At 43.6% G+C, this 10,886-nt stretch overlaps 1 protein-coding gene across 4 annotated transcripts in view; it reads right to left on the bottom strand.

The window, feature by feature from the left end:
* Positions 1-375: 375 nt before the first annotated feature.
* The window catches only part of PRKCQ (protein kinase C theta), a 111,843-nt gene continuing 101,332 nt past the window's right edge, over positions 376-10,886 (bottom strand). For 3 of the 4 annotated variants that reach the window (XM_019738249.2, XM_074325017.1, XM_019738248.2), the window contains exons 17-18: positions 2,629-2,757; positions 376-1,631 (exon numbers count right to left, since the gene is read on the bottom strand). In XM_019738249.2, the coding sequence (XP_019593808.1) occupies positions 1,473-1,631; positions 2,629-2,757 (288 nt within the window). In that variant the 3' untranslated portion in view covers positions 376-1,472. The remainder of the gene's footprint in view (positions 1,632-2,628; positions 2,758-10,886) is intronic. The other variant, XM_074325016.1, reaches the window with a different exon arrangement.

The following is a 10,886-nucleotide window of genomic DNA, read 5'->3' as shown; positions in this document are numbered from 1 at the left end:
GCCGAGATCAAAGAAAGGGTCTTTCCTGGAATAATAAGGTAGATGAGGACCTAGAACATTCCTAGGGCCAGAAAGAAGGTAATCCTTTAAGGAAGCAGTGGCAGGAGAGAGGTCGGAGGGAAGAGCTGAATTCGGGTGTTGGAGAAGTAGAGACAATACATGTAGACCACTCCTTAAAGGAATCTTGTGAAGGGAAAAGAGAATAGTATACAATGACTTAAGGGTTATCAGACTTTCTCAGCCATTTTGGGATTTTTAATGATTCCCAACATTTAAAACATCAACTCAGTGCTAGTTACATTTTGATGATAAACCACAACAGAACTAAGTTCTTGGGGGGTGGGGGTGGGGTGTGACAAGAAGGGAATTAAACTGTTAAAATGCCACTTTCTTTTATTTCATCTTTACATATCCACCTCTTTGTTATTGAGTCACAACATTTTATCAAAATATACAAACAGCACAGATACTTGACAATGTATAGCTAGAATTCTAATTAAACAAGATTGACTGCTACAAGGTAGCATGCATGGGTCTTTCATCTTGAGTGATGCCTAAAGAGAGACTTATGAGTCAGCAGATCATCAGTAATGATACAATTAGGGATTGGTTTTCTTTTCTCTCAGAAGAATTATGCACTTCATTTCTTTTCTTGTTATAATGTGAGGATGGCAATGAGGGACTGCCACTGATACAGAAATCAACTGAGAGTGGATGATGGAAAGGTTTTATTGGCAGGAGTACCACGATTCTATCTTTGTTGGACTCTAAATTCAGTATCTATGTTGACGAGATAACCAGAGGAGATGTTCTATCAAACCTTCCATATCAGTGACAGAAGCTCTTCCCACCGCCCATTTTCCTCTTTCTCGTGAATTTCATTGCTCATCAGAATGAATGGATTTGTAAATCTCAAGTTACAAGCTGTGTTTATTGTGAAGAATTCCCATAAAAACCTATTCAGGGCTTTGCCCCCCTCCCCTCCCCCCCATTTACACTTCCACAGATGTGCACAGAATACAGTAGGTTAGTGGTTACTTGTCTGCAGCTGAATGAAATCCATTACTACCCCAGGCAATGTGCTGTTTCAGTCTCGTGATGTTTGCTCCTTGAGTCATCAAGTAGTTCATTGATCAGCAGTTGGTGCCCAAGTAAAGAGCCATCATTTAGAGCAGGATTAAGTTTTCAAATCTTTCACAGTGTGGAGATCCATCTTTCAAGTAAATAACTATGATTAGTAATGACCTGACTTCAAGAGTGGCTGTGAAAGATGACAGGGGAGAAACCATTGTCATTAGTGAAGCTGAGTTGGATTCTGCTGCAGATTCAAAGTCAGTGAGGGGCTAAGACTCCTCAGCCTTTATATTGTTGAGTGTTTCTTTTCTTCTCCAAGTGGTGAAGGAACCCAGGGAGTGTCACTGGAACCAGTTCCCAGCGCGGGGGAGTGTTGCTTCGCGTGTCTGGAGGGCCCTTCAGGAGGACATCAGCTTCTCCATCCCTGGGTTAATGAAGGAAAAGTTTCGGAACATGTTCTGGTCCATACTGTTGATCAGTGCCCTGTCGGCGCATGACAGCCGGGGCTTCTCGTTCAAGAATTCCTTGTCGAAATTGCTGCAGTCATACGGCGATTTCTTGATCGGAGTTGAAGGGGGGGAAAGGGAAGAAAATCAGCCACTGAGTTAATTACCTTTCCTTTTATTCCTTTTATGATCTCGGCTATAACCTGTATATGCCAATATTGGTGTCTGTGGATTAACTAGACTGAAGTAATACAGTGGTACTTCGGTTTTCGAATGTCTCTGTTGATGAACATTTCGGTTTACGAACGCCGTAAATTATATGCATCTATGGTATCATTAGATAGTAAAATTCATGCTAAATTTGCAGTTTTAGGGGTTGATTTTAAAGGTCTGGAACAGATTAATCCGTTTTGCGTTACTTTCTATGGGGAAACTGTGCCTCGGTTTTCAAACGTTTCAGAACTTGAAGAGTCTTCCGGAATGGATTACGTTAAAAAACCAAGGTACCACTGTACTTACCGATGATCTGTTATGGTTTTTATGGAACCTCCCTAAGATCCCGAGTCATCAGTTTATCAATAGTATAATTAAATGCATATAGAGGCATTCCATTGTATAAATTCACATAGGATCTAATGTTTCTAGCTAATTGGAAGCAGGATTGGCAACCTTTGAAAAAATGGGGAGCCCAAATTTGACCTCTGTCCTTTTAATCTACAGGGGAGCAGAGAGGAGTTCTGCAGATTATATATTCCTCTTCTTTTATCCACCTCCTTCACTACCATTGGTTCCCCTACCCACTTTGACTTCATTATTAAACATATCAATTGTCTTCCATACACAACACTGATTGGGACAAACTCGCCTCAAGCCAACTGGTCCATTTGGTGCTCATGACAAAAAAAGGAGAGAGAATGAAAAAACAAACACTTATTCATAAATACTGTTCAGTATGGCGTAGAGCTCAGCTTTCTAAGATTATCAAAAGTCACTTTTATGTGGCAGCATAACTAAGACTTGGGCCCTTCCCGCCCTCCAGGGGCCAGGCAGGCTGCCTGGGAGCAAACAGAGACTGGCTGGAACCAAATGGTCCCCGGAGGCTTCTTACCACTTTAGGCCTGAACGGTGGGTCAATCTCCTTTCTTTCAAGCTCTTCCCAGTTGATCTCTCGAAACAAAGGGTGCTGTCGGATGTCTCCCCTCACTCCCAGCCTTTTTTCAGGTTCCCTCACAAAGAGCTGAAAAGGAGCAAGGAAGGGAGCAGTTACTTCTCCAGGGAGGAGCATTCGGCCTCAGATGCAGGTTGCATTTCTTAATGTAGGAGCTGAGCTCGGAGCCACAGGAATTCGATTCTAAAAGATAAAGGCCTGGTTTTTGGCCACTTGCTTTTCAAACCTTATTTTTCTCCTTACCGTGATAAACTGTTCACTCCAGTCGAGTGGCGGCAACACTCTCCCTCCGACAAGCCTTCTGAATATTGCGGAGCCTGAGCTCTTGCTTCCTTATGCACGGCCCTAGCATGCTGTCTTTTGTTGTATAGACCTGGTTGGGAGCCAGCTGGGCCCTGTGTTACTTATAGGACCTCTGGCAAGTTACAGGGCTCTCTGAGTTAGTGTCCGCACTGGGAAAGGAGTGCGGTGTCTTCCTCACAGGGCTGTTCTGGGGGTGAAATGAAACAACAACAACACCCCCCCACACACACACACTCACACACACACACTTGCACCCACACACACACACACACACACACACACACACGCACGTGCACGCTCACACACTCACACACACGTGTACTAATTCCTGGTCTGTAAAACCTAACAACATAGAGGAAGTAATCAATTTACTTATTGTTTGGTTGATTGTCCATTAATCGAGTTCGGTCTGTTACAAAGCTGCCTTCTTAAGATTAGTCTCGCCACAGGAAACGCTCACATCAGGTATAGTGTGAACTGGGCCCTGACAGTCAGATTTGGGTAAGCAGCTGAGTATTGAGAATCACTGGTGACTCCTGCAAACCGGCTGAACAAGTAATACTTCATTCAAATCATCTTTAGTCATCTCTGACCTGCTGTATTTTCTCCTTTGCACTCTCCCCTCTCCTGTTACTTTTCCCCATGAGGTTAAAATGAACAATGGCCAGAACGGGAAAGAAACTTGGAAACTCTTCAAACTTAAACAAAACATGTCAAAGACATTAAGGAATAAGAGAGTCCAAATTTGCAACCTAGAGAAGCCATGGGTCCCCTGAGTGTGTGGAGTAGTCACTCCTCTTTCCTACATCAGCTAGATGTTTATTTATAAAGTAACTGCTAGTTACAGGGTGTCATATGAGGCTGTGGGTCTTAAAGAGAAACCACGGTGAGACAGTTATTTTCCAGGAGGTTCTGGCAGGACTTGATCTCCATTCGTACCTACATTGCAGGGATCTCTTGTTTTTACCTCTTATCGGAATAGCTGGTCTGTGTGATTTAAAACACTGCTCTACCTATGTTACCTTAGTACTTGAATATCTTCAAAGTCTCTATTCTACCAAAATAAATAAATAAACAACATACTGTAATGAGAGATTTTTTCTTTCTTGTTTGAATTAGGAGAATCTTTTTAAAAGTCATTGGATGGTCCCAACTTCCTCTCCTGTTATTATATGGTGGCTGCTGACACCTCCCAGTGGAAACTTGGGGTTCCAAACCACAGCACAGCAGAAATAACATGAGACTGTCACCCAAGAGGCTTGCTACCCATGTGTCCTTGGACAAGCTGTCTGAGGTGCAGTTTCCTCACCTGTAAAATGCAGGGTGAGGGAAGGTGATCCTATGCCCCCAGGGTTCTCTGAGCCCCCGGGGGGGTATTCCAGGCTCCCTGTAGCCAAATGCCAATACTCGTTTCGATTCCCATTGTAACTCTCTCTGCTGTTCAGCCGTGTCTACTCATGGAATGTGTCACCTGTCTTTCCTACCTCTGGCACTTGCTAATGAGATGTCCATCTTGGAAGAGGATACCTCTCTCCACATTCTGCTCCCATTTCCTTCTCATCTTTCAATCCTGACCCACCTCTCAGGGTTCAGCTCACAGCCCCTCTTCCCTGTGAAGGTTTCTTTATTTATTTTTTATTTTTTTTAATTTTTTTTTTATTTTTTCCATCCCTTGAGGGATTCGAACCGGCAACCTTGTGGTTGAGAGCCTGCGCTCCAACCAACTGAGCCATCCAGGAGGCAGCTCAGCTCAAGGTGCCGTGTTCAATCCTAGTTGCAGGGGGCGGAGCCCACCATCCCTTGCGGGAGTTGAGGAATCGAACTGGCAACCTTGTGGTTGAGAGCCCACTGGCCCATGTGGGAATCGAACCGGCAGCCTTCGGCGTTAGCAGCACGGAGCTTCAACCTCCTGAGCCACCGGGCCGGCCCTGTGAAGGTTTCTTTAATCACCTTGACTCATGGCGAGCTCTCCCTCCTTTTCAGGTCACAGTTATTGTCACATGATTGATTTGAGTCAGGCATTGTGCTAGATGCCTTAGCTATTATCATCCTGATTCTTAAAAGGCAGATGTTGTTATCCCACTTGTCAGTTGAGGAAACCGAGGCTCCCAGTAGCTAAGTAACTTGTTCGAGGAGACAGGTCCAGCCAGTGGGGAGCCTAACTTATAAGCAGCCCCTTCCTACTTCTGGTATTGGATAGTCTTCCTCTGCGCTCCATGGGACAGCTTCCCTTCATTAGAGAAGTAGCCATATATACCAGGTCTGACAATTAAGTTCGCGAACTTGTTGCACCGCTGTTGCTAACCTTTTGTGACATCAAAGGGATTACTCATTATGAATTTGTACCAATTGGACAAACAGTTAACCAAGTTGACTATTTGGAAGTGCTGAAAAGGCTGCGCGAAGAGGTTAGACAAAAACGACCTGAACTTTTCGCCAACAATTCATGGCTCTTGCATCACGACAATGCACCAGCTCACACGGCACTGTCTGTGAGGGAGTTTTTAGCTGGTACACAAAAAACTGTATTGGAACACCTTCCTTACTCACCTGATCTGGCCCCCAATGACTTCTTTCTTTACCTGAAGATAAAGGAAATATTGAAAGGAAGACATTTTGATGACATTCAGGACATCAAGGTAATATGATCTGGCCCCCAATGACTTCTTTCTTTACCCAAAGATAAAGGAAATATTGAAAGGAAGACATTTTGATGACATTCACGACATCAAGGTAATATGACGACAGCTCTGATGGCCATTCCAGAAAAAGAGTTCCAAAATTGCTTTGAAGGGTGGACTAGGCGCTGGCATCAGTGCATAGCTTCCCAAGGGGAGTACGTCAAAGGTGACCATAGCGATATTCAACAATGAGGTATGTAGCAGTTTTTCTAGGATGAGTTCGCGAACTTATTTGTCTGACAGAAGGTGCCAAAAAAATGTATACACATTTTAAGAAAGGAAAAAAAAGTGTATTAAAATTGTAATACTCGATGTATACCAATAACAAAAGATGAATACAAGTCACGTGCATCCTTATTTGGCACCCAGGTATATGTGACCGTCTCCCCCGCTGGAGTGCCCGCTGTGGAGGGCAGGCACCATTTATGTTTCTCCTTCTTGCAGAGCCTAGAAGCGCGCCATGCACAAGGTCGAAGTTCAGTAAATGTTTGTTGACCACATGAGTAGCTGTCTTTCGACTTTATATTTGCAGATTACGTGTCTTCAGCCCTCATCTTCTGTTAGCCTCTTGCTTTTAGCAAAAAGGGCAGCATATAGAAAAGGCACAAAGTTCACAGTAAAACATAGTTTTCTGTAGACTCAAACACCAGGATGAGTCACCGGATGGAAAAGCAGGGTGATGTTTTTAGAAGCAGAGGGAGTAAGTGACTTGCTCCATATCCTTTCCCTTGGAATGGTCATAATAACTACTGACCTCCACTTCTTAAGGACATTGTGATGAAACAAGATAAGAGAGGAGATGTAAGTGTCTCAACACCACGCCAAAAACTAGCGTACGTTATTACAATGAAATGCTTTAGTGTATTAAGTTAGATGTAACTTCCCTAGGCCAAGTATGCACCATGCTACGTTTTCCATTAGATTTTTCCAGTAACATGTGGCATTTGTACCAAGAGAATCATGACAGAGAGCCTTCTGAACCTGGTATATGTACCTGTGAAATTTTAAAAAAGTATTTAAAAAGATAAACTGTATAAGGAGAAATGTAATACGATCCTTAGTTTCAAGACTCAAAATTCTTTCTGGTTTAGCACAGAAGAGTAAATTGTCAGCTTCCTGCCCTGCAGCAAATCAGCCCCTCCCTCTCCCCAGTCCCAAAGATGATCGGTCACCTCACAGGAGGTCATCGGCTCTGTGGCAGGGAAGTTGCGTCGGGGGAATAAATGTTCACGAAGAAAGACTGGCTTTTGTCCATAAAAGCCGTCAGAAAGGTGGTTTACATTTATAGGAAACAGTACACTGCTTACATGAATGGCCAGGATGTAGCTGGAGTTGTTTAAACTTATTCGACTGTCTGGGAAAGCAAGCAATGTGGAGTTGCCGAGGATGGTCCCCAGTGCTTAGCACCTGTCTTTGGAATCGTCTCTTCCTCTTCGTTTCTCTCCTCAGATTATCTTTCTACAAAACGGAGAGGTATTTCTGTTTGAGGTCATTAATTTTCCATCATTTCCCAAACAAATGGACAGGACATCCTGGATGAATAAACGAGGAAGAGAGAGGCGTTCCTTTGGCAAGAGTCAACTGGACAGCAGCGTCCCCACTGTAAGTCTTGATGGAGGGCAGCCTCCCCTGGGGCACACTTGTTCAGTGTGCTCCATGCACCCCTGCACTACGAGAGCTAAAACGGACAGAATCTGGCTCTGATGCCACTGCTGTAACAGATGCCACTAAATGCTGCTTTGTTCAGCTTTTCCAAGAAGACCCATTCATTCTGGGTTTCACAACGTGAGTGTCTCAGAAATGATATTACCTTGGATGTTTGCAAAAAAACCCAAAAAACAAAAAACAAAACAAAAAAAAACAAGTGAGCTCAAGGATATGGTGGCTGTGGGATGAAAGTTATAGAACAAGCGAGGAGCACAGATGAAGCCAGAAGCTGGTCTTACAGTCAGTAAATTGCATGAGAGAAACTCATTTGTATCACCCCAGCTTTTAGAACTGGGAGAGAACTATCTTCCCCACGGAGCAAGGACATGGAATTTTCACGAACTCACGTGAGAAAGAATAGGTCCAAACTCTTCCCTGTTGATTTGGAACTCCTTTCACTAACCAGTCCCTTTTCTCCCCTTCTTTATCCTTAATTGCCTTGGTTTCTGCTCTCTTCGACCACATTTATTTTCTATTCTTGCGGCAAATCTTTTTCCTGCTTCTGGAACTTGGTAAAAGATATTTTTTGGCGTTTGCTGGCATTTCGCCTTAGATTTTGTTTTGTTTTTTTGACTTTTTTATTTTGAAAGAATCACAGTGTCTTAATCTGCTTGGGCTGCTATAACAAAATGCCATACACTGGGTGGCTTAAACAACAGACATTGATCTCTCACAGTTCTGGAGGCTGGAAATCCAAGCTCAAGGTGCCAGCCGGGTCAGTTTCGGGTAAGGACTCTCTCCTTGGCTCTTAGCCACCTGTTTACTGTGTGATCACGTGGCCTTTCCTTGGTGATGCACTTGGAGAGAGAGCTCCTTTTAAAAGGGCACTAATCCTATTATGGGGGACCCACCCTCATTAGGTCATCTATACCTAATTACCTCCTAAAGGACCTACCTCTTATAACCTTCACATTGGGGGGTTAGGGCTTCAACCTATGAATTTTTGGGGGGAGGGTCACATTCAGTCTATACATACAGAGTCACGGTATGTTAAGAGATGGTATAGAGATGTCCTGTGAACCCTTCACCTAGTTGCCCCTAATGCTTATATCTTATATAATTGTATTACAATATCAAAACCAGGAAACTGGCATTGGTACAATGTGTGTGTCTGGTTCTATGCCATTTTATCACATACGTAGATCTGGGTAACCACCACAACAAACAAGATACAGAGCTGTGCCGCCACCACAAAGATCTCCCTTTATAATCAATCCCCAGCCTCCACGATCCCTAAACCCTGGCAACACTAATCTGACTTCCATCTCTACAGTGTTGTCCTTTCAGGAATGTTACATGCATGGACTCATACAGTATGTGACCTTTTGAGCGATTGGCTTTTTTCAGTCAACATAATGCCCTTGAGATCAATGCAAGTGTTCTGTAGGTCAATAATAGTTCATTCCTTTTGAATGCTTTGTAATATTCCGTATACATGACTTTTCATCTTTCTCCTCTAATTGGAAGTAATCCTTTCTTCCTACCCAGTCTTGCTCTCCTTTGAAACCAATGCTCCCAGCATCTTTTCAGGGAGTTATTTCTGCTTAACTCGGCCTCAATTACTCCTTCACTCTCACTCCTTGCTGGGAGCTCTTCCAGACTCTAAGGTGCAGCTGGGTTTGTGAAGCACAGCTGTTCGGCTTTATGCAAATCAACAGGTGAAGGTGGATTGCTACTGTAGTGCTGCGGTCTCCGACAGCCCCAAAGCCTTTTCCTTATTTCCTTTTTCTGGTGGGTTTTGTTGGCTCGGGCCTTCTCAGCGCAGCCTTCATGCTGTGGATTGAATTGTGTCCACTCAAACTTCACTTGTTGAACCCTCCACCCCATGTGAACGTACTTGGAGTAGGGACGTAATTAGGTTACGTCCTTGGAGGAGGGACGTAATTAGGTTACGTCCTTATGGGTGGTCCCTGCTCCGATACGATTCGTTTTCTTGTAAGAGGAGACAACAGAGAGCCCCCTGCCTTGTGAGAAAGTGGCCTACAAGCCAGGAAGAAAGCCTTCACTAGAAACCAACCCTGCCGGACCTTGATCTTGGACTTGCAGCCTCCAGAACTGTGAGCAAATACTATTTTATTGTTTAAGCTGCCCAGCCTATGGTATTTTGTTACATCAACAGAGCCGACTAACATACCTCATGTTAAGTCTTTGGAAAAGCCAAGTGTGAAATAAATGTAACAACTGTAATAATGTTGAACTTGCCTTGATATGAAGAAAATTGTTTACATTATAATCCTGCTCTCATTTTTACTTTCATCTTTTTTTTTTTAATTGGTTCATTTTGAAATCAGCTTTCATTTTATGTGTGTTTTGTTCTGTCATTGGAAATCCTTTTAATGGGTCGTTTGGGGAGCTAAGTTTATTGCCTGTTTGGATCACAGCAGAAAGTGAAAGCTAAGTTGAACTGGCTCAGAGATGTAAATACCACCAGGCTTGAGTGAGGTATTTTATGGGGATTTGTCAGCACTTCAGAGTCACCATCTTGATTCCTCTGGGAGAGCTCTGAAGTGGCCTCCACATTTCAAATACCCTAGACAAATGGTCAGTTGCATGAGCCAGGTAGAAGTGTATGCCCTTTAAATTTAATTCCAGGTATTCGTCATGAGAAAAAAGTAGACTAGTGAAAAAGATGGGCCTGGTAATCTTTTCCCGAGTTTACATTTAAAATCCACTGATAACTTCTAATGTTAGAAGCTCTTACCCTATGTCCCTTTTCAATACAGGAAGCACAACGCTAAAAATTAGTTCCCTAAATTTTTGTTTGTTTAAGTCAGCTGAGATATGAGATACCAGAAATCAGAACACACAGTTTTGTTCAAAACACCTGTATTCTTGGTCCACTTTTCTTCGATTTGTCAGCGTCCTGATCACACTGGAAAGTCTCTTTTCTCCAGATAGTTGCTGGGACAGCTCAGTAAATGCAGGTGGTTATTATTATTATATGTAATTGGCATGTCGTAGTACCATGATTTATTTTCAGTTTTCACAACTTCTGTACGTAGATGGTATTTTGCATCCTTAGAAAGGATAATCCGAGACTCTTCCTGAAGTCCAATTTTTTTTTTTTTTAATTGGGGAAGGGGAACAGGACTTTATTGGGGAACAGTGTGTACTTCCAGGATTTTTTCCAAGTCAAGTTGTTGTCCTTCCAATCGTAGTTGTGGAGGGTGCAGTTCAGCTCCAGGTTGAGTTGCTGTTGTTAGTTGCAGGGGGCGGAGCCCACCATCCCTTATGGGACTCGAGTTGTTGAACCAGCAACCTTGTGATTGAGAGCCCACTGGCCCATGTGGGAATCGAACTGGCAGCCTTCGGCATTAGGGGCACGGAGCTCCAACCGCCTGAGTCACCGGGCCGGCCCTGAAGTCCAAATCTTGAATGATGGCTTTTAGGTGCTTCTTATGTGTCTGTGTTGGTTTGCCCGGGGAGCTGTCTGTTCATGGCTGATACCCCTCAGAGCTCAGTTTACACCCGTAGCACTGAACACCGATTCTCTGTTGATTCTGGCTA

The sequence above is a fragment of the Rhinolophus sinicus genome, linkage group LG02 (genome assembly GCF_036562045.2).
Source record: "Rhinolophus sinicus isolate RSC01 linkage group LG02, ASM3656204v1, whole genome shotgun sequence".
Taxonomy (NCBI): domain Eukaryota; kingdom Metazoa; phylum Chordata; class Mammalia; order Chiroptera; family Rhinolophidae; genus Rhinolophus; species Rhinolophus sinicus.
This window is presented reverse-complemented; position numbering and strand designations above follow the sequence as displayed.